Raw genomic sequence first — 23,974 nt, forward strand, 5'->3', positions numbered from 1 at the left:
GCAGTAATGGACCTGAGTATTGTTCAAGAAGGCAGAATGCACCTAGTGGGATTCAAACAACAATTACTACTCACTACAACTGCCAAAACCACTACACCATGTTACGCAATGTTCTTAAGGCTTCTGATGAGTGTGTAATGTGATTTTGCTCTGGAAGAAGAGCATGATGTTTCATTTCATTAACTAGATGATCATTTCATGATGTACACACCACCTGACCTGACGCCGAGGCCACACTGATCTCGGTGTGTTCAGCACTGTCATACATACACTACATTATACAAAAACACGTATAAATTACTCGACTGGACTGTCAACCATGTGGAAATTTTCTAATCTGAGTCTGAGAATGAACTGTTTCAGTGGTTAAGTAGCTTTGTACAATAATTAAAAAAAAAAAAGTAAAACGTATAGGGCTCAGGTTCCTTCAGGGGGCTTATCGGTTTCCTCTGATGAATTGGATTTGTGTAATTTCCATGATTTTCTAATACAGTGAGTGCAAGAGGTTTCAGTCCCATTAATGACACTCCTTTGTGAGCTGTGCGTCTTGACCCCTATTAAAGTACTGTCACTCGGACAGCAGATGGTACCACACACACACACACACACGCACACACACACACACACACACACAGAAGGAAGAGAAGTGGTCATGGCAACAGACTCATAATGGCTGGCCTGGTGTGTAGCGGAATCACTCGGCCTAATTTGTTAAGTACCACCTCAGTATATTTGATTTAATCAGTGTATTCAGTGCTCAAAACAAGTGGCATCAAATAAAACCTCAGCTGCCCACACTGACAATGGATCAGGATCAGACCTCTTCTTTGGAAACTGGGTGGTGAGTTAATGGAAGATTATTTTCATACTTTTCCTTTAAGCACTTCCTCTTTGCTGCTTGATTCATGAGATGACTTGGATTTTAGCAGCAGTACAATTTATTCAAATGTACATACGTAGATTGCCAGATTTTTCAAAACTCCACAGATATTGTAATAATCTATATACACTAACATGAACACTGTTTGTTTTTAATTGAAAAAAAACAAGGTAATGGCAGCTACAGAATAAGAGAGGGGATGATCATCCCTTTTATATTTTGAGGAAGAATTTCTTCCTGTAGAGCAGGTAGGCAATGAGCACCCACAGTGCAGTTCCCCACAGGCTTTGGAAGAGCCACTCCCAGTGGCTCTGCTGAAGGCGCATCTCCCAGCTGAACGGGAAATAGAAACCCAGGAGAGAGTGGCCAACGTACACAAAGATGGAGTTCATCCCTGAGGAGGAGAGGAGACATACACGTGTTTTAAAGGAAAATTTCAGCATAAGGTATAATGATGAGAGCGGTGTGAATCTCCAAAAGCTTTCAAAATAAACTTCAGTTTTACAAAAATAATTTCAAATGCAGACCAGATGTTATTAAATAAGTGTAAGAAGAAGGGCAATAGACCAAAACATGACCCCCTAGACCCCCATAGGCCCCATACAAACCCATCAAACCCTTTGGGACACTTTTGTACACTTAACCCCTGTTAAAGTACAATCCTGTGATATATGAAATGGTACGTACTAAGCGTTTATTATTGCATATGAATAGATAGCTAGCTTGGTTAGCTGCCAAGTTGCTCTAGAGGCTTATCCAGGGGACCAATTTCTGTGTTTAGTTTTGGCCAGACTCTGAAACAAGCATTTTAAAATTATTTTTTGACATTTGTTTGCCCTGATAAAACAGAATTTCCATTTCCCAAATTACACCAGTGGAGGTGTTCAGTGCAAAGTTAGCTTCAAGCACAGTCAATGGCTGCACTATGAGAATAACACCCCCCAGAATTTTCCTTCGAACCTGCATTAACTTACATTTTGGCCACTTTGTTGCAGTGGATACAAGCTGTAAACACAACACACTGACATAGCATCATCTTTAAAGTCGATATGGTGAACCTTAAAGCAAACAGTTGCTTATTTACACATCCGGCAGACACAGGGAAAAGTAAGCATTCATTTAGAGTCTTGTTTCCAGCCACCTGCCAAATGCGAGTTCAATATTTGCTCTCCTTTTTCCTCTGCTTTACTCTCCACCAAGGGGAACATCTGGCTTTTAAATGCCAAATACTCCACCATGTTCACCAGCCAGTCACTATCTTTGTCTGTGTGGTGCTGGTCAGGCAGAGAACACTGGGCTTTAAGAACACTTCTGCTAAAAACAGCTGCCTAGACATGGAAACAACAATCATGAAAGTTTCAGGCCAGAAAACCAAAATGATGAACTGAATGACATTCAAATGCATGTGGGCTCATTACTACATGTAGTGATCCATTGTTGAGATAATAATCATAGCCGATCAGAGTTTTTATTATGCTCAAAGCAAATACACCAGTACGGCGCACTGAGCCCTTTGATTTGTGAATAAACATTACCTGGGTAGATGAATGGCTGTCCGCCCCACCAGCGCTTGATGTCAGTGACAAAGTACATGCCTCCCAGCAGCAGGAAGGAGAAACAGCCCATACATGTCACATAGGACAATGACCTGGAGAAACAGACAATCAACAGCTCTTTAGAACAACAGCAACATTTTACTCTGTACATTTGGGCATCACTAAAATGTTAGTAGTACGGTGTGAACAAGGGTGTAAAAACACAGAGTCTATCAATCCTTTGCTGCGGATAAATAACACCCAGGGGTCTCAAGCCAATCCAGCAAACTGTGGGACAGTTTGTTGGATTGATCTAAAGCATCAGCAGTGGATCCTTGGCACGTGCCCCATGGAGCCGTGCCAGCCAGCCATGTCCCTGTCTGTTCCTAAGTGCAAGAATGTTTGATGTAATATCATCTAATGTAAAATGGCTGCCTCCCGGAGCCTGCTTTCACTGGGCTTTTTTTTTTAAATTTTTTATCTTAGTTGAAGTGGGGCCAAAAAGGACTCTTGGCTGGGAGTTAATTACTTCTAGACATCCAGGCAGGGACTCGTACTCAAGAGCTCAATAACCTGTGCATGATGAACTGCCTATAAAAGCCAGTCAGGTAATGGCAAGGGATGAGCACATTGCTAGTGGGGGCCCCTGTGGAACATCATGAAGAATTTGCTTACACATCACAGATGAAATGGTATTCTTCCTGCTGAAACATTAAAATGATTCACATCATATTAAGGGGAATGTGGGAGTGGAACAAATGCACAGGTCGTAAAGCAATCTAAGTCCTAGGTAGTAATTGTGCTGCATTTCATGTGAAATCTTTACAAACATTTATCACGATGCTGTGTCTTGTTTTTCCAAAAAGGCATATGATAGTTTGGGAGCAGTGAGACTGCTCTGTGATTACATAAATGCTTTTCCCAGAGCCCATCACCCAGGGCTGGTGAAATGTGTACTGAGTGCTTCTGGGGTAGAGAGGATAAAGCATCCTTAATTCTACTGGCCGTAAGGAAGAATGATCACGTTGGGAGGATGTATAACCCCTCCACCTCACACTCCCGACAGCCCGGGTGATTATTTACAGTCATAGCTGTTGTTAGAGGTAAGTAAACGCATGTTTTAGCAGCCTTGATTTGTGCCTGTTGGAAACCCATCCTTTCTTTTGTGAGGAAAAGTGGCTGGATTTAGAGGGTCAGGAAGCACTTACCAAAGGTTTTTATTGACAGGTATAAATCCTCCATCTCGTGTGCACTTAGAAAGGATGGCTGCAGAGATTCCCTAAGGGTGGAAATGAAACAAATTTCAAATCGATGGAGGGCGATAAAGCAAGCTGTATGGGGCAGCTAAAATGCGAGGCAACAGAATCAAGCAAGTCCGGCCGATTGACCGATTATCTGGGACTCAGTTGAACACGCTCGATCGAGCCACACACACAATATCGGGCTGCAAACATGCCAATTTGATCACCTACACTGGAGTGTTGTGCTCTTCAATGAAATTACCCTACAGTACAGAGTCACACACATGTGGGGCTGAGTTGACTCCACAGCCTTATTTGCCATGATATAGCGGAACTCTGTGTGATCTGATGAACTTTACATCAATAAAAGCTTTTATTGTCTCATCTATTTATCTTTACATATGATTTAGATACTTAAAGCATTTTGTGCTCCAGAGAGAGAAACCCAGGGCACTGGATCAGGATCCAAACATGCTTGTTAGGTGGATATCCATCATGTGTATAGATGACAGAATCGATGGTGTGGAAATAGCCTAGCCGGGGCTGGATTAAGTCTCCAGGCTATCCAGGCAGCAGGATGTGGGATAGGGCTGGTATGTGGGACAATCGCTCAATTTCAATCTCTCACTTCTGGAGCCTGATCGTTGGACTTTAATTAACAGGGGCTGTTGTTTATTAGGAAGATGCATGGCCGCCCCCGAATATCAATCCACCACAGAAATCAGTGAACTCAGTGGCGCAAAACTCTGGCTTTGTCATTTACTGTATCAACACCTTCTGGTACTTTGTGAGCCTCCAATGCATAATATCAATCCTGTGGTTGGGTGCGTGCAGAAATGAGCTCCCTCCTCCACTGAGGAGACCTGCTAATGTCAAGAGCACATGTCTGAAACAAGAAGCAGTTCAGCTCTGCTTCCTGACTCCCCTCTGAGCCGAAATCATATTAGAAAAGTCAATATCAAGAACAGGCCAATCACTAAAACTGATTTTGCTTTCTGTGTTGGTGAAAACACTTTGTTGGGCAAAAAATAAATTTAGCCACTGAGATTAAAGAAGGAACCATAGCAAATATACATAGGTAGAACATGTGGGCCGATTCTATGCTGTATTTATTTTTTACATAAGGTCTGTATCTCTGGCCAAAATCAATAAAAAACAGACTGCTCTCTGCCAACCACTGCAACGTGAGAAAATCTATTTTATTGTTATTCTCTGTTTCAGTTAACCAGGATTTTAAGTCCCTGTATTGATCCATCACTAAACGCTGTATGATCCTGAATATATCGCCTCCAAAGTCGTAATCTTGAGCAGCATCTACATCATCTATGCATTAACTGGTGAACCATGAGATACAGTAGAAATACATAAAAGCCTAATGTTTATTTATTCAGTCATGTGTTACTTTGTCACTCTTTGCCTCTGGGAAAAGCCAAATGGATCTAATTTATTTCGCCTCCCTCCAGCCACTCGCTCCACAGTAATAGCCAATAAGATTCAACACCAGGAGCTGAAATGGGGAAGATTTGTCATTTAAGAATTGAGGTTAATGACATTAAATTCTCACAACAGAATTTCAATTGATTCTCACATGTATAAGCAGGATTTTTTTTCCTGATTCACAAACACAAAAGACCCCTTTTGGGGCATCTGCAATTCTTATACTGGATTTACTACATCACTGTTGGACCTGTTATAATTCTATTGAATTGTGTGTTTCAACCAACTTTCTGTTATTTTGCCATTATTTTACCACAGGATGAATTGTAATAACCTTTGTGTCCCCTTGACTTCTTATTTGGCACCATCAGCAGCTCAGTTTTCACTTGTCCAACTGTGGTTTGTGACCAAATACCAGCTAAACTGATGACATGCAAACCAGGCTTAGCTGTACCTCAGCTGTGTTTAGTGCTAATTTGCAAACGTTAGCAGGCTAACGCACTAAACCAAAATGATGACCATAACCACTAACACCAATAGGTTAGCACTGCTGGCATGGCGGCAGACTTGTAGTATTCCTGTCCTGGATGATGAGGTTTTGGGGGAAGTTTTTCTCATCGTTTTAGAAAGTATGGGGTGAGAGCCTTTTGCTATTGTGGGCCTGTAAACCCTATTGAGATACTGCATATTGGGCTATACAAATAAATTTGACCTGACTTGACAAACCCGACTACCTGACAGCCGTAATACTGATGAGATAAAATTAACAAACAAAAACATTTCCTTGATTTAAGAACCTTCAGTATGGTTTAAACACATGGGTTCAATAAATGAACCCCATATAATTACAGCACCAGACTGAAGGAGTCTGAAATATAAAAGAAAAAGCACAGTAGTATAACTACATGAACTAATGGGATCAGTCTCTGATTCTGTGTGTTTTTCTCTGGCTCAGTCCATTGGCCCCTTCTTTTCATCCTGCACAGTTTGATTTCCAAGGCTGAGTGAAGCCGCCAGCTCCTCCAGCTCCATCATCGCTCCAGGTCACAGGACTGCCAGTTCAGGATGTCTGCCTCCACAGCATGCAGGCTCCTACTAACCCCATTTTGCAAACAAGCTATATCTCTGCAGTGTTTGACTGTACGTATATAAAAATAGTGGCCAGACACAGCTCAGCAAAGTCTGGCCTTTCTACACGGATGTCTGTCAATCTCGTTAGAGCAGACTAACAGCCTCCTGTCACAGGTTTAGAAATGCAAAACGGGCCATCTCGCGTAACACTAGGCTGCTCCCTGTGGGACACATTGCCCCTCTAAATGAAATAGAGGCCAGCTTGCCTCTTTTTGTGCTTTGAGACCACCCACAATGAGCACAACTCCAAAACAAATGTGACGTCAAATGCTGTCCAAGCAGATTTATCTTTTCATTCTGGATCTGAATCGTCTTTAATCTAATTCTGTTACACCACTTTATCGAAACTATCACGTGTATGGACTGCAAATGTTTCCTGAGACTTTGCCTGCAGGTATATTAATTGATCATGCTCTTAATCAGATGCTAGATACTGTCTGCAGAAGACTGTAAGTAATATGCACAGCTCCTCTCATCTAAAACCACGTGAGGCACAGACAGGCAATGAGAGACAGTGTGTATCCCCCTGAGGCGCTGGATACCCATGTCTGCCCGGAAATACAGCCACACATGGATGTTGTTTAATTGTACTGAGATCACACACATGTCCTCTCCTCAGTCCTGCTAATGAATGGCCTTGGCGGCTATGACTAATACCCGAGTGGCTGGAAAACACGTTGCAGTTTACCTGCAAGGCGAAGTAAAACAGCAGGACCACATAAGTGCTCAGCTATGTATCCTGCTGCGCCTCCAGTGCAGTGAGTCATAGAAGCAGGAAGATGTTTTAAGTGATTTGTTTGTCTTGGTTTTAACTTATCAATTGACTTCTATGCTCATTTCCTTTACCAGCTGTGTTTAAAACCTCCACATGATGTGACGTACCAGGATAACGGCCCACACAAGGAACCGACTGAGGATGTGGACGTTCATTGCCTTATAGGAAATGATAATTTTCCCAGCCTGTGGAGAAGGAGGCAGACATGTTACTCATTCAATCATGCTTTTAATAAGAAATACTATGTAAACACTAACAACCAATATGTCCATGTATCTGCCCTTTGGTAACCAAATAGGCCTGGGATGTGGGTGTCAGTACTGTGTCCCTGGCATGGCGGTCATATTTCTCCTATCCAGTCGAGCCAGATGTTGGGTGTAAGTCATCCGCACCCTCTGATTAATTTGGTGATGATAAATACGTTTCAGCTGAGGACATTAGCACGGGCAAACACAGAGGAGGGCAGCGGACACCTGGCGTGTCGTCTAAGACTCGCTGACTGACGGGCTCAGTGCTAACCGCCCACTGGGAATTCAGCAATGTGGCTGCTTTTGCCTGGCAACTTCCCACAACACAAATGGTTATAAGTGACACTGCCGCCATCAGAGGCTCAGGTCTAAAGACCAAAAGCTCTCTCCTCACTCTCTGACAACATTTTGTCAATAAAGGAGGGCAGCTGTGCACTTATAATTAGGCGGCAAAGACTCTTCCACACAATCTGCATTTCAGTACAGAGAGTCTCAGAGTTTTTATTAAGCTATTAAGACAATGTTATGAGTAAAGAACATCATTGATCCTCTAGGTAAAGAAGCTCTGCCATAGAAATTTATTTGTCATCATGAGAACTTTAACATTACTTTAACATTAATATTACAGTTGCGAGTGGTTCTGTTCGTAATTGTCTAAACAGCTGATCGAGTTTTTAAAAATATGTTTTCTGTGTTTGATGAGAAGGTCCTCACTAAGCAAGCGTTAAAAGAAGCTGCTGCTCTCAGCCAATCAGGAGCCAGTATTGTGAGACCTTAAAGGGGCAATTCAACCAAATCATGCACAGCTGTCACTGGAACTTCTTTCACCTTATCAACAGTACCATGATAAACAATGGCCCTGCTCTGAGCAAAAGGAACATATGGAACTAAACCATGACAACAGAAAAATAAAGGACATTTTGAAAAAACTTCTGACAAGACACCAGAATAATCACTTGTTGACTTACAGAGGAGAAACAGATAATCTGTCCTACCTGCATCCCCAGGAATCCCATGACAATGGAGTTGATTGTACCCAGAACCCCCTCTGGGTCAAAGGGCTGAGTGGTGTGATACAGTTCCTGGAATAAGAAAAATGAAAAGAACCAGCAAGGTTGTTTTTAATGGTTTTAACTCCAACTGCAAGGTTTTGTGACAGATAGGTAAAATAATGAATGGTGTGTGGAAAAGATCTTACTTTGCATGTGGGGTATCTGTACATGTTATCACCAAACATCAATCTATCAATGTATCCTGCTGCGCCTCCAGTGCAGTTTGGGTAAAGGCCGTCATCACCGATTCCACCAGCTCCCAAATACCCTCTGACAACAAGCAAGAGTAATTATGACTGGTAGAAAAAGAAATTGTGCATCACTGATAAAATAACAAAATCAGAACAAAGGAGTAAAAACAAAACAAAAAGCAAACCTCTAAAACTGAATTTTAGGAACACAGATTTAGACAAAGGAAGCTCCTCAGGCAGTTCTTTTATCTGATGGCAAACATCACCTCTTGTCTTTAAGCTTTGTATGAGATTTGCATTCACCACATATCCTCACATTGCATTAAGAAAAATAAAAAACAAATGTTACCAAAAAACACCAATGCTGTGGGGAAAAATTGCTGCTATTTAAACTCACAGTCATGCAGGGTCATAGAAATGGGAAGAAAAACACACAAAAAGCAGCACTGAGGAGAAGACACAGAGCGAGGAAGATGGATCCTCTGCCTCCGCTCCTCTTATTGCACATGACAGACTGAGATTGGCTAATTATGCCCTCTGAAGCATCCACCACAGGCCCATAAATCACAGCAGTTCATAACACCAGCAACACAAGGCTCACACTAACACCTCTGCTGCAGCGCAACAGCCCCAACTGGAGATTATCTCAGCATGGAGAGGTGAATTAAATTTACACTTTTAGCATATGTGCACAGTGGATTAATGAGCAGACTGGACTCGGTCAGTGACATGACAGCAGGAGTTTTGCTTGGACCTACGTGGGGCAGTTGGGTACAGGCATCAGGAACGTGATGCACAGCCACAGAGTCTCCAGCAGGATGATAATCAGCCACTGTGGCCAATACAGGACCACATCCTGGATGGGGTTCCAACAGTGATACTGCAACATGCACAAATCTTGTTGAGGTAAAACAGTCACAGAACACACAACCATACACTGCAAATTAGCTTTTTTTTTTTTTTTTTTTTTTTTTTTTAAGCCATGAAAGCAGCGTGACCTTATGAATGGTAATGTCAGTCTGTCTGACAGTACCACTGTCATTTATTGGACAGTGGTACATATGTTCATGGTGCCCAGAGGATGAATCCTAATGACTTGGTGATGCCCTGATTTTTCATCCAACCAGCAGGTCAAAATCATTACTTCCAGTGAAATATTTTACCTGCTACGTTACACCTGCAACACTTTGGCATGTTAAACTTGTCAGTGTGAACATGCAAGTATGCTGATGTCAGAATTTAAAAAGGTAAAATAACCACGGTGCCAAAGTAAAACTAAATTTAAATTTGTTATTTTAAGGTTGGACTTCTTCTGTGTTTTTTTCCCCCTTGTTTGAAATGACGAGATTGAACTTGACAGAGCTGCTCACCGATCTCAGTGGGATTTCTTTCTGGCCCCAGAAAGTCTGCAGGAGAGCCAGAACAAAGTAGGTGAAGCCCAGACGCTGCAGCACTCCAGGGATCCGCAGCCAAGACCAGGACACTAGAACAGCACAGTGCACCTTAATACTGATATATACATGAAGAACATTTGATTCAACTTCAATGTTCTTGCATAGAGTACAACTACTGAGACAACAAAGTGCAGTTTAGAATATAACCTGAAGTGAAATCGCAGTTAAGTGCTGTGTAATGTACATATGTATATATGAATATGTGCATACACTATAAAGTTACAAAATCACACAAGGCATAGATAGATAGATCTTAATTGTCACTTGCACAGAAGTACAGGCGAAAGTTCGTTCAGGAGTAGATGTGTCTATGCCCATGCCACATCCGGGCATAGATGTATTTCACTGGTATAAAATTATTCTTGCTGATTTGAGCCAATTATAAATCAGGAAATTGATAATATTGAACATGAGAAGGAGAAAGATGGGAAGCACAACACACATGCAAACGGTGTCAGCCTTCAGGATATGGACATGTCAGGAAGGTGGGAAGCCGAAGCAAAGATTCCCACTTATCTCTTGGTCTCGACAAATAGTCTTGGCTTCTGGTTGAGAGATTGATGGTAATCTACACATTAGTTAATTGAAAACCTCTTTGCCACACGAAGTGCTGTAAAAACAATGTAATCCCAATCATTGATCCGTTCAAATTAAATAAGAGGCGGAAATCTCTCCTTTCACAGGAAAAGAGGAAGCTCTCACTAATGACACATTTGTTAAATATGCAGGTTACAACCCCCTCTGAGATAATTTACTGTATCTGTCTCCCCACAAAACTGTCACTTAAATAAAAATAATTGGGAAAGTTGCAGTTTTAAGGTGAACTGCAGGGCAGTGTGACATCGTTTGTTTCACTTTCTGATCAATGCATGTCGTTTTTCGTGTGTGTGAAATTGAGACCTTTTTTGAGGTTCAATATCATTTAAGAAGTGAAAGCTCCACTGTCTACTTCCCATCTCTGAGCACTTTCAGTGATAGATTGAATAAAATAATGATTCTATGGTGGAAGTGAGCAGAACTGAGTAAAGCCATCAGAAAGTAGAGCAAACTTTTGAAAGTGTTTTTCTTTTCTCTTTTATTTATTTTTAACTCAAACATCCTCAAGGTTACTCTGCAGTAGCGGTTTGAATCTGACTTTTGGATCTCATCTTCATCTGACTTTGTCTTGTAACTCGTCACCGTCCAGCAACGAATAAACAAAGTCATATGGTCAGAGATAAAATCTTGGAAACACACTGTGATCTCAAGCAAAAGAATATTTTTGCAAGTCAAAAACATCAACATCTATGGAGTTGAGAGGAACAGCCGTGTTTTTAGCTCCACCACAGCATTTCTGAGTTTATCTGATGGAATCTGTAATGAATTAATTCAATCTGTTACTTTATAACTTTCTAAACCAACAGAGTAATGTGTAAATCTGTCTAAAGTTCTTTAACACTGCTTTGACGATGATTTGGACATAGTGGGATTTATTTGAAATGACTCATGGTTGATGCCAAAGGTTAACACCTTCTTCTGCCTCATCTGACACTGAAACATTTAACATATTGAGCTGACATGTCTCCATTTTCTTATTAGATCAAACCCTGTGACTGAACTGCAGAGGACGTCCTTGGAGACAGAGGGCAAAGCTGCAGTTTATGGTAAAAGTCACCGTGTTGCTATGAGCAGCTTCCAGCGGCAGCCTCTACAGCAGCTGCATGTGGCTGAAGGGTGTAACACTATCTGTTTATAATTGTCCATTACCACAGCGGTTGTTTTTGCTCAATCGGCCTCTGTTAAATGTCCCCTGGTGCTGGATTTTGAGACTGCACACACAATAACAATATTTTTGTTAACCCAGTTACGGAGACATCTACCCATGAAAGTCCATTAGCACCAGGAATGGCTAATGTGTGAGGGGCGCCTTGTGCATCCCCAGGTGAACGATGAAATGGGGCTTTTCAGTCTGCTTCCCCTCTGTTAACCCTTACACAGCCCTGCAGCTTTGGCTTTTATCACAAATCTGGATCTAAACACACTGTCTTTGACTAACTACATATCAAATACAAGCTGTACAGTATATCAGTCCTAGGGCAGCAACTAACAATTATTTTCATAAAAATTAATCTTCTGGTCACTTTTCGATTAATCGATTATTCATTTTATCTCTAAAACATCAGAAGACATAAAAAAAAATCCATCTCATTTTCCTAGAACTCAAGCTAATGTCAGTCTTGTCAGTCTTGTTTTGTCTGAGAATCAGAGCAAAACATAAAGTTTGGTTTAACATCATGTTATGGCTAGAAAAAAAATTACAAAATCTAAAACCTAGCTATTAATTGACTAATTTCAGGTCCATATAACATGATATGAAAAAGGATGCTTGATGATACCTCTTGACAGAAACTGTGTTAAAATTCTTTGTTGTTACACCATGTGCAGTTTGTTTAACTTTTCAGATGAACTGGTGCATTTACACAAGAAAAGTCTCTATCTGTTCTCTGCTGGTGCTAATTACTTACAGCGCTGTACAATGTACTGCTAATGACTGGATGTATTATTAGACATGCCAGCGTCTGGGATTTAATAGTTTCCCCAGCACAGAACAAACAAAAAGTACAGAACAGACACATCCCCATGAAATGTATTTGTTCCATTAACAATTACAGTGTGTGCTACATATTTTGCACTTACGTGGTCCGTCTCTTGGAGAGTAGTTGAGGAAGCAGAAGCCGAGCATCAGAAGGACAACTGTTCTCCAGGTGAATTTGCGCAGCAGCTGGAGGCGGCTTACTCCTCTCCTCTGCATGGATCTGAAAGCTAACACCACTGAAGTCCCAATGATAAACACAAACCTGGAAGAAACAACACCATTACACTTTTAAAATATGGTCAAACGATATATGTACAAATCTATGCACATTTGTCTATATTAAAACAGGACGGAAAATATCTGACAGTCCTCCAGTTTCACCTACCATGGCATGACAAGATCTGCCACAGTTAAACCTGCAAAGCCAGAGACATAAATTAACATCAACAGACACGCAGATACCCAAATTTGATGCCATTTTACAGAGTTCACAGTTCTTGGCCTCCTCTAATCCTGGCAATCCAAAAGGTGAATTAGGAACAATGTTATGTCCTTAAAGTGCTGCTTCTGTTATTAACTTTCCATTTTGAAAAGGAGTGATTAATAAATATCTTTACTCCATGACAGAAGCGGCCCTGAGGCAAAGAGAACATTCATCAAACCACCCATGAAATCAATACACCCTTGCAGATGTGGTGAAAAGGCTATTATAAAATTTAAATTGAGAACACCCCTAAACGATGACATGCATTTCATAAAAGCTGCAGTGACATTTTGGGGTTTTTTGTTTTTTTTTTCAAACTTTTATTCACCCAGGGAAAATATACCTAGCAACTGCCTCCTTTGATCACAGGTGCCTTGCTCAAGAGAACCTCAAGACTGGTACTTGCAGCAGGGGGGTGTTACTCATTCCTCCCATATTCTACTAGCTGTCATTTAAACACTCATCCCTCCTCCTCCTCTCTCCTCCCTGGTTGTTAATAACAATAAACATCTATGGATCGCAGCTTTGATGTGGCTCGTATGAAGAATGGCATCCTGGGTGTTTGGTTCGAGACAGCATTTGTCATAATTAGTGACAACAGGTCAGAAAACGCTTCAGACATGATGAGGAGAAAGCTGCTGTTGAGTAATAGCCTTGAGTTCATGCATTCATGTCCTATCAGGGTTTGTGTGAAGAAGGTGTAGAAGTATCTGCTCTGTCCATAAAACACATTGAGCACTACGAGCTCTGCTAAATCCACATGAATGGCAGATGTAGATGAATTCCAAACTGCTACATGCAAGATGCAGGTTGTAATGTACATACCACTCTCATCTTGTTTTTTTTGGGTAAAGCTGTGTATGCCTTGTACTTTACTTAACCATTCCACGGTGCATGTTGAAAGAACCAGTACCCTCCTCCACCGTAGTTCACAAACACCATCACTGTCAGGGCGAACCTACAAAGACAGCCGTGATGAGCAAATCAGTAATAATGGGATTAACCTTCATGCACTGGTAAAGAGTAAATGAAGGAGATGTGAGTGAAAATGGACAGCTGTCATTAAAAATACACCATAAAAACGTGAAATGCATAATAATAGCACAATAATTTCTGACCTTCTTCTAAAAAAATCCAATATTCAATATTCAACATTAACTTCTGAATTGAAGTTAAAGAGGCCCGGGGAGGGGCTTTTTATTCTGTCACAGTCCAAATGCAAGGTAATGCAATCTAAGCATTATGAATCACTCAGGAAATGAACACTTGTCCTCTGGATCTCCTCAAGCAGGAGTGCTGACTAAAGACTTTGCCTCTAATATATGATACACTTTATACTTTAGCACCGGCCAGGGCTGCTGAAACACAGCACGCATGATGGAGTACTTTACTGAATCAGGCGCTAGAGGAAAAAAGGTGTTTGCGTTGCATGTAAGAAAATGGGCGAGTGCCATTAAATAACACAAACTTGTGGGGGAATGTAAATGGTTGCACAGTCAAGCGGCTAAAGAGGCTTGCTCCGAGGCAGATTCCATCCTTTCACCATCCTAAATACTTGAATTTATGCTTTTGATTCATGTGTTATTTAATCAAAAAGATTAAAAAAAAATCATAAGGGGGTCTTTAAGAGGTTTAACAAGATTAGTACAACCTCTAAGAACAAGACTGTCTGATAAGGTGCACTGTATCTGCCTCTGCCTCCTCTTGTTTTTCTGCCTAGATTCAATTAAGAGGTGCACCAAAGCCATTACTGCTCTTTTAGCCCCAACCTGCTGATACAAGATTTTAATCGGCCACTATCATCTCAAAAGGGCTATTAAAGTAGACTAAACCCTGGTTCATGTGTCCATGTACTCTCTCTCTCTCTCTCTCTCTCTCTCTCTCTCTCTCTCTCTCTCTCTCTCTCTCTCTCTCTCTCTCTCTCTCTCTCAGCCTCACACACACACATACATTCATACACACACGCATGTATGCACACACGCTATCGTTTAATTTTTGACGAACACATCCATTAGTTGCCATAGTGACAAAGACAAAGGTTAAATCACTAGCCAGATGAGACCCAGTGAAAATCACTGCAATATCGTGGCTTATTGGCCATCTTTTTGATTAAAACACTCTGGGTGTCTGACTGTGAATAAGAGCTCCATCACAGGCAGATTACATTACAAACGCCACACACATGTACCACACTTGTACCTGCTAATTATGATTAAGGGAAACTAAGTGCTTAATTAATATGATGTGTACTGAGATCCCTTTGTTTTATGTTGCACCAAAGTTAATACAAAAGCAGATAATGTCCAGGCTGAAGCACAGCAGGCGTGTTTCTTGTTGCCTAATCAGGTTTAAGTTGTAAATAACCCTCTAAAGCTCTCCATTGAATATTTGTCACCTCAGTAATAGACTTAATTCATGTCTGGGAATCAGTATCTATGATTTATAGCAGATTACAGGCAGACGTGTCTGTCTTGCAGCAGTGACAACTGGTTATGACTCACTGATAGACGCTGATGGACTTCTTTGATTTGAATCACTGTACATGCATTACCAATTAGAGTATTAGCTTAGTACATTTTCCCCTTGCAAATGGATAGTTACACTCTATTGCTGCAGAGTATTGAGTTACCTACTGTGATGACCATATCAAGTACATGGACACCCAATCTAGTCATAATAAATTACTACTTGAGTGGAAATGCCAAGGTTCTTTTTTTTGTGGCCAAACATCAGAGCATATCTGAAACCTAATCGGAGGAAAACTTGGGGCTTAGCCAAAATAAGGCACAGAATGAATCAGCCACCTGGTGTTAAATGCAGCTGACAATCCATGGTTTTCCTATAATAGTTGTTCCCTCTGTTGTAAGGCACTGCTAACTACTAACGGTGCGATTTTCTACAGTAAGGAAACCGGCGACAGGCTTTTAGCAGTGCGGCACAAGATTAAAATCCAAATCCTTTTAGAAAAATTAACGCGCAACTGTGCTCCACAGTTCTCTGTATATCATGTCAGTGGAGGCTGAGCAATGATCAGAAAAACCTTTCAGCTCAGAAGAAAAGCCTTTTGCCTTCAGAAATGTCTCAGCATTTATGGCAGATGACTGATGTGTCTGTTCTCTGTAGAAAGTTGTTACTTATCAGGGGTATGGATCATAAGTCACAGGGCTGAGGAGGCACACACAGCGTTAATCTTGAGCGCTGAGTCACAGTTTGATTAAACGTGTTGTCAGGTATGAGAATTTCCAGTATTACCAATCATGACATCAATACGCGACAACTATCTGTAACCCCGGAGTGACGCTTCAGCTAATAAGATTGAACAGTCTTGCGGCAGGAAGTGTATTCAAAAGGAAATGAAATTGAAATGTATCTTCTCCTTGAACCAAATCCTGGTGTGAATGTTCTCAACCAATTCAGCCCAAAGTAAATAAAACTATGCTGTATTTTGAATTCAGCACATATGCACGGTGGTTTCAGGTGGTTTTTCATCCAAAAGGAAGCCACAGATGGAGAAGATGCCAATCCTTTGCTGGATGCTGTCTCTGTGCCGCTGGATTTCCTCTCACTCTCCATTTTGGCAGGAGATCTATGGCTGTGTGGATGTGTGCTGATATGTTGACGGTATTATTACATCAATTATTTGGCAAGGGGGAGGTCAAAGCCACACCAGCATCCTGTTTCCAGAGAGGCGTGCTTTGTGTCTACCCCCAGGCCACAATTAAAGCTAGCAGGGAGCCCAGATTCAATCACATGCATCACTCCTGTCCAACAGAAACACACTGTTCCAAACTCGAGACACGCTGATATCAGAAATCATGCCCAAAGCTATACCGCCTGATAACAAAAGCTTGGGGGAGCATGTGGCCAGACTGTGACCCCTGTAATTATTCTTTATGCTGGGCCTGTAGATCTTCATCATGCCTCAGACTGCTCTAAAAAGAATTAGCATGTGAACGAGCCGCATGTGGTGATAGACTGATAAACAGGATGGTTGTTGATGGAGTACATACCCTCTGAAAGTGTCCAGCGAGCGCAGACGTGTTGGTGTAGCTTTGGTGGTATTGGGCTCAGCTTCACATGCCGCGTCCTGCAGTAACAATTAGGGGTTACACAAAATAATGTCAGCACTTTGGCTTTTAAGTAAACACTAGTGTGGATCATAAGAGGTTACATGACAAGTAGCAACATTTGCAAACTCACCATATACTGTACGACTGCTGTATGTAATATGTTAAATCTTGTTGTTCCAACAACAAAGCAACAGCAACATTGGCATTGGAGTCATGTTTTTGGTCACCCTATGAATACAAGTTCAATATTCACTTTTAGCTCTGTTCTGGACTCCACCAACCCCTGAGAAAAATATCTAGCTCTTCAATAGCCGGCTGATGATTTTGTCTGTCTGTCTTTTGGTGCCAGGCAGGTATCATGCAGTAGGTTTATCATGGCTTCTTTGCTCAAAACTGTGCTGCTTTGGCTGGAATCAAGGTCGACAAGAACAGAAATACTAAAAACACAAAACAAACGCTATGTGTAGCTAAGGGGGGACTGCAGAGTCCGGTTATAATTCTCTGTAGGTTTGTGACTCTGAGTGAGCCCTTTCATGTAGTCATTTGATCCAGTGTTAGTATAAAGCCATTGATTAGCGCAGCTTTAAATACTTTTGTACTTTATTTCTCTCATGATCCCTCTCAGTTGCCTCATGTTGTTTTGAAAATGTACATTTCAAAGTGCTGATTACAAGGCCCCCTTTAACAGCTGACAAGTTCTGCTAATTGACTGACTTTGGAACAGTGATTACTGATGATTACATTATAATTAAAGTTATCATACTGTACACTTGAAGCAACTCCAAAAAATATGTGAAATGCAAAACAGTTTGAAGATTTTTACCTAACTATTTGTTCTAAGATATAAAAATATTGACAAAAACAAAAGTCCAAAATGCCACATGGGTCAGCACCCCTCAAAATCATGTGCATCTCTCTGTTCCGGGTCATTTTCTGTGCAGGCGAGGGGGGGGCTTCTTCTTCCCTCTCTCTGTGAAGGCAGCATTGAGATGACTCTGGCCTGTTGCCCTCTCAGTTGGATTAGCCGGACTGGCTGGCCTCTGTGCAGCGGTTTAAAGAGCCAGAGCAGGAAGACAGCCACACTAATATGTTATGATGGATCTGCTTGCCATCCAGACAGCATATGGAAGACAGAGACATCTTGCTTGGAAGAATGAGAGGAGCCATTCATGCTCACCAAAAATACACAGCAGTTCTTGCCATCAAGCAAGATGATTGGACGGATACAACGCTGTATCGCTTCTATGTAAGTCTCCAGTACAATTGGCTCTGCTAACATTTGTATCAATCATTCCATTAGTGTCTCCCAAATGGCTTGATGACTGGAGTCTCTGAGCAATTTTGGTATGCATCTCAGGCTGTGGAGTTGGCCAATGAAAATAATTCAATGTAACTGTTGGATCAAGGCAATGTTAATGTTTGATTACAAAAAAAAAGCATAAAGTCAATCATTTTCAGCTGTAAAGAAATAAAGATGGTGCAACTATTTTGTGTTGTGCTTCTCTGAACATTTTAGTTTCTAGAGTGCGAAACAGGAATTTCAGGAATAATGAGACTAAAGAAAGATATAATGGGTTTAATGGTGCATCTTGAATTGAGGCGTTCAGTATTTCAAAACTGTGCAGTTAATACAGATGAGACAACCCCTTAAGCACTCATTTGATGGAAATTCTTTGATTGGCTTATGACAGATCTAAATCTAATCAATCAAATCATGCATCATCTTGTTCCATTTATAAATACATTAATCAAATGCATTCATCAGAGGCAGCATTTTACTTACATTATCCACTGAGAACTGAGGGCCTTGGCAGCAAATGGTCTTAATAAACTTTGATGTACAGCGCCTCCTGTAAAAAGGACAACAAGTCTGGTCTGCTTGCTTCTGATGGAAGAGTCATCAGTGCAGAATGGTATTTTCATTGTGGATGATGTAAAAAACATATGGGTACCTGTAGATGTAGGGTGCCACAACAAATGAGAGGGCGATTATGGCCAGTAAGAGAGCTGAAACCAGAAGAGCTGATGGAACAATGCAAAAAGCCAGTGTTTACAAATGGACTTTGTGTAATCAAACAGTACCACCCTACATAACAGTCTCTGTCTGGACGTCCTTGTCAGGAGCTTTGTACTGTACATCTCTATCAGAAAAGAATCTAACTGGGGATAAAAGGCCTGATAAACCAGTCCAAACTGTCGGCTTTACTCGCCTCTGAACTCCCTTGTGGGAATCAAACAGTGTCAAAGGGGATCCCTCAAGTGACAAACAAGAGCCTAATGGAAAACTCTTGGTCGATCCATCACATAGCAATCACTCTGTGTAATCTAAGCCTACAGGCATCCGAAAAGGAAAATGTAAGACTACACTGGAACAAGGAGGATAAAACAAAGACAGAGGGAAAGAGCTGGACTGCTGGAGAGTATCATAGATAGAAGCCGGGTCAGGATGAGGTTCACAGTATGAGAGACCACGCATACAGTGGCCTGGATGTCTTTTGTTTGCAAAATAAATAATGACAGTTGCCAAGATCATTAAAACAAAGCTTGGGGTAAAACAAAAAGCTTATGTATCTGTGTGAGAAATATTAATAGATGTTAGTGCAACATACATTTATACTAAATATCATTTATTTTTACCTTGTATCTTGCAAACAAAAATGCAGGTTTACTACATTATTTCTCACTCATCAGCCTCAGAGGCACTGAAATATCAAGGAAACGTTTGACAGCTGTGCTGCTGATTATAAAACTATAACACACGAGCTCAGAAGATACCAGGACGACCCTCTTACGTCAAACACGGGAAATTAAGGGACAGTACGTGTCATGTTTGTCTTTAGTGGGGAAAAAAACAAATACAAAGAGCCAATTTTAACCTGAGCTGAATCCACACTGTGACATCCACTCTGAACAAAGACTGGTCACTTAATCGCCTCGGAAAAGTCCTGGCATCTCTGGTGTCCACTCATAAAAACACCATAAAGCTCTCAGCACAAGACGTGAAACAGCACTCGATCTCTGCAACAGCCGTGCTCGCTCTATTAGTTACTGTCAGAATAAACAGAAAATTAATGGAGGTATTTGAAACAACTAGATTAAGTTCAGTTCATCAATACGTTTGCTTGAGTCAAACACTTGATATTAGTCGATATCTTTGATTTCTTTGAGAGAATTAAGGCCTCAGCAGGTGACCTGTGGTTTGTAGTACAATGCAGAATACAATACTAACATGATTAAAGTGTGGATCTGATAGCAGCTGCACAGAAACACATCCTTGAAGAATACCGCACCCATCAAATGACCTCATGAAGGCCTGCAGCCGATCAATCTGAAACGCTGAAGTAAACTTTGAAATTCCCTCGCAGGGCAACTCTAACCTGTCTTGAGCTGCTGACCAGACCATTACTTAAGATGAGCAAGTCCTACGGGGAGTTTGTATAATCACCGGTCTGTGAAGCTAATGGAAGCTCATCATACTGTGAGGGGTGCAGTCACACTGACCATATATCTGCTTGGATAATGGCTACTTGGCCTTAAAAGTCTGATCTACAACATAATCTGCAATATTGTTAAGTAGAGTGTACATTATGGAGGGAGACGCTTTCAAAATCCCATTACGCCCTAATCCTTCCACACTCCCTAATGTATTACCCACAATCCCCTACTCACGGAGCCAGGCTCTCAAAACAAACAGAAAAGCTTTTCTTTTATCCCTTTTCAAGAAAGCATGTCTTATTTGATCAATACACATCATGTCCCGAGGGATGGATGAGAGTTACTGCTCAGTAGATGTGGACGAGCCGAGTGATTCTCCTCTTTGCTGACTCAGTTAAGTACAGAGTGGATCAAAGGCTTGGCCTGAGCGTGGACACAGATTCCCTCCCTGTCACTGTGCCTCAACAATCACAACACATCAGACTTTGCATCAATTATTCAAAACTTTTCAGCTGATTACTGAATTTTGTCATCGTGTACTCTTCATCAGTGTTGTGCACTTACGCAGGTATGCATTGTTTGGCCTTTTATCCACACTGTGAGCGCAGCTGGGATTACTGGCAGCCTCTGACATCTGGATCCAAACAGAGTAATGACCACCTTCTCCATATGTTTGACTCCACCTGCATCAAAAACAATGAAAATCCTAGAAATGCCTCCCTCAAAAGCACATAAGACTACAGGCTGTTTTTATTTTATCTCCTCTGAGATTGTATTTCTTTAGCAGAAACATGTGATTACTTTTCTTTTTCTTTTACTACCACTGCTGCTGTTTTCCTCTTGACCTGACAGTAAAAAAGGGGTCTTCCTGTCTTCCTCTGGGGATTTCACAACACCTATAAAGCTCAAGAGCACCACCTAGTGTCTGTGGACTTAAAATGTGCTCCTCTGTCCTCACACAGTCTCCAGTTTCATGCCCCAAAAACATGCATTACACGCTGATATTGATCCACGGTTGGGATGACATACTAGCTATCACTTGGAGTGTTATTTCAAAGGGAGAAGGAAATCAATAGCAGCACAGTCTGGTTAGAGACCTCAGCATTGATCTAAGAGGCCCAGGATCAGACCTCTGAGAGGGCAAGAAAAAGCACCAGAGACTTGTCATGTTGCAACCGAATCCCTGGCACCATGTTTACAGGTGACCTCTAAATGGAAAGCTCTGCCCTGGTATCTTGTCAGTCCTGATTGTTTATAAATATGGCAATTGTCTCCTCCAGTTAACATCCCTGCTGAGGTTTCCACAGGACGTGTAGCTTTGAAGCTTTAATGAGCCCTTTTCATCAATAGTGGAATGTCGGGTCTTATTAACCCCAAAAAGGCTCCTGATCGATACCCAGCGAGGTGGCTTAAGGGAGGGCATCACTCAGGTCCAGAAAGCAGGTCAGGATTACTCCCCCAGCCCTGTAAATAATCACGCAGACTGCTGACGCAATCATCGGATGCCACCACACTATATTATGTCTCCAGACAAGAGCAATGCACTCCCACAGACCGAGTTATTATAAGTAAAGAGGAAACAGATCAGCAGTTTTACCTCGCTGGACTGTAAAATTACCTGCTGGTTTGATTGTTGATGCTTTGTTAGAATATTAAGCTTGTTACCTGCACAGAGTTGCATTCCTGGTCTGTGACTCTGCTCGCACAGTCAGACTGAATTTAGTGCTGATCACCGCAGATGCGTTGCTGTTGTTGGGTTTCACAGAGACCAAATGCTGGTACACACACTGAGAAGTAAACAGATCACTCACAGGTTTGGGATGTAAAAAAAATGTCTGAGAGCCAAAAGACTAGGGCAGTGGATTCAAGGCTTGGCTGCTCCTAAGGATCTACTAAAAGACCAGTGTGAAGAATAAGGATACACACATAACAGGTGCAAACAGACAATGTGCTAGTCAAGATAAGATTAGAAAGAAAAAAATTGTGCAAAACTTCTGCTTTTTCCTTGTGAAATACTGTTATTCCTCTCCTCAGGTCTCTAAAATTGTTTTTTAGTAGAACAGTTAAAAATGGATGTACATGCACAATAGGACCACAACATGTAGCAAAGGCTTGATCCTCAGATTTACTTGCTGATCTTCTCTCTATCCTTTGAAAATCTACAGTGAGGGGAGATTTATAAAATCTGGGGCATTAAACCTGAGGACACCAATATTATCCTGACTTCAGATTTTTGACAGAGAAACTGCATTAGGAATTTAATATGAGGGGCTTTGAAAGACAAGGCAGGGCACATCTATGACTTGCTGCATTATGGAAAATAAAGCTGCACAGATTCTGACCATTCTTTTTTTGTTTCAAACCTGTCTTATGTGAGTCCCCAAAGTAAAATCCAGTGCTAAATCACTGGAGTGCCCCTTTAGTCTTTCTGGTGACTGGATAGATTTGGGTGAGAAATATAAATGTCAAACTTGACTTCTTCTGTATGTGAGGTAATATTCTTTATGTTCTCTGTGCATCACTATGAATCTCCCCAAACTGACTAATCCATATAGGTACACTGACTTGTTCATGTCCTAGCAAGCAAAGAAACCTGGATAGAGAGATAGAGGAGGAGGGAATAGACAAACAGAGAGACAGTAAACGTTCTTTACCTTGTAGCAGTAATCGGACGTGTAGAAAATGTGCACTTCCTTTGTCAGCTGGTTATGAAATGTTAACAAAGCCTGGTCCATTTTCAGGTCGGGTCCTGTAATGGTTTGATGATTTACAGCTGGTACAAAAAGCTTTTGGTATATCATAAATAAAAGATAGCAGAAGGGTGTATCAGATCACAGTCACCATCAAGATCCTAACACTGACTCAATACTATTGACTGACACGTCCATTAAATTTTAATCCCGAGTACGACGACCAAACACTGACATGATAAGCTAAAAAGAGTACAAATATTTTGTTGGATTCACATAAAGGGACTACGGTAGAGTGGTATGTAAAACTAACACTAGAGGAACGTTATTGTCTGCTGGCCTGTTTAAGAGCGGACACCAGAATGATCCAAATCCACCACTGATGAATCAAAGAAGACCCACCTGGATTTGAGTGTCGTCCATAGCTGCTGGTTACAAGGATTAACAAAGTTAGACTTGTTTGAAGCAGTTTCCTGGGCTTCATGTCGCCATGTGAAAACAGCCACTAACAGCCACTGCTCATCTTTATAACTCTCACACCAATATAAAAAGTGGTCAAAGGGCAGAACGCAGACTTGGTTCCCTCTAACAGGTTTCTGATGCATATGTTTGGAAACACTTTTGGGGCAAAAAAAATCATTAAAGACTCATAATTTGTGGACGGGATGATAACTAAACCAAGACTGAACAACAACTCTTCTCAAATTTGATAGGGTTATAAGGGCAAATGTGTGTATTAGTGTAGAAGCCAGACATGGTCTACATAATTTACATTT

The 23,974-nt window shown here is 41.3% G+C and overlaps 1 protein-coding gene across 1 annotated transcript; it reads right to left on the reverse strand.

Moving 5' to 3' along the window:
* Positions 1 to 1,062: 1,062 nt before the first annotated feature.
* Positions 1,063 to 23,717, reverse strand: si:dkey-192p21.6 (uncharacterized protein LOC565246 homolog). The gene is made up of 18 exons (XM_041050683.1): positions 23,601 to 23,717; positions 23,163 to 23,257; positions 22,174 to 22,295; positions 21,073 to 21,191; positions 19,026 to 19,095; positions 18,857 to 18,923; positions 17,014 to 17,090; positions 13,885 to 13,961; positions 12,905 to 12,935; positions 12,621 to 12,781; positions 9,861 to 9,973; positions 9,249 to 9,370; positions 8,446 to 8,569; positions 8,243 to 8,329; positions 7,107 to 7,184; positions 3,624 to 3,694; positions 2,416 to 2,528; positions 1,063 to 1,274 (listed from the first exon to the last, which is right to left on the reverse strand). The coding sequence occupies exons 1-18, from the start codon at positions 23,680 to 23,682 to the stop codon at positions 1,093 to 1,095; spliced, it is 1,791 nt and encodes a 596-aa protein (XP_040906617.1). The 5' UTR covers positions 23,683 to 23,717; the 3' UTR covers positions 1,063 to 1,092.
* Between the last annotated feature and the right edge of the window lie 257 nt (positions 23,718 to 23,974).

This window comes from Toxotes jaculatrix, chromosome 11 (assembly GCF_017976425.1).
Source record: "Toxotes jaculatrix isolate fToxJac2 chromosome 11, fToxJac2.pri, whole genome shotgun sequence".
Taxonomy (NCBI): Eukaryota; Metazoa; Chordata; class Actinopteri; family Toxotidae; genus Toxotes; species Toxotes jaculatrix.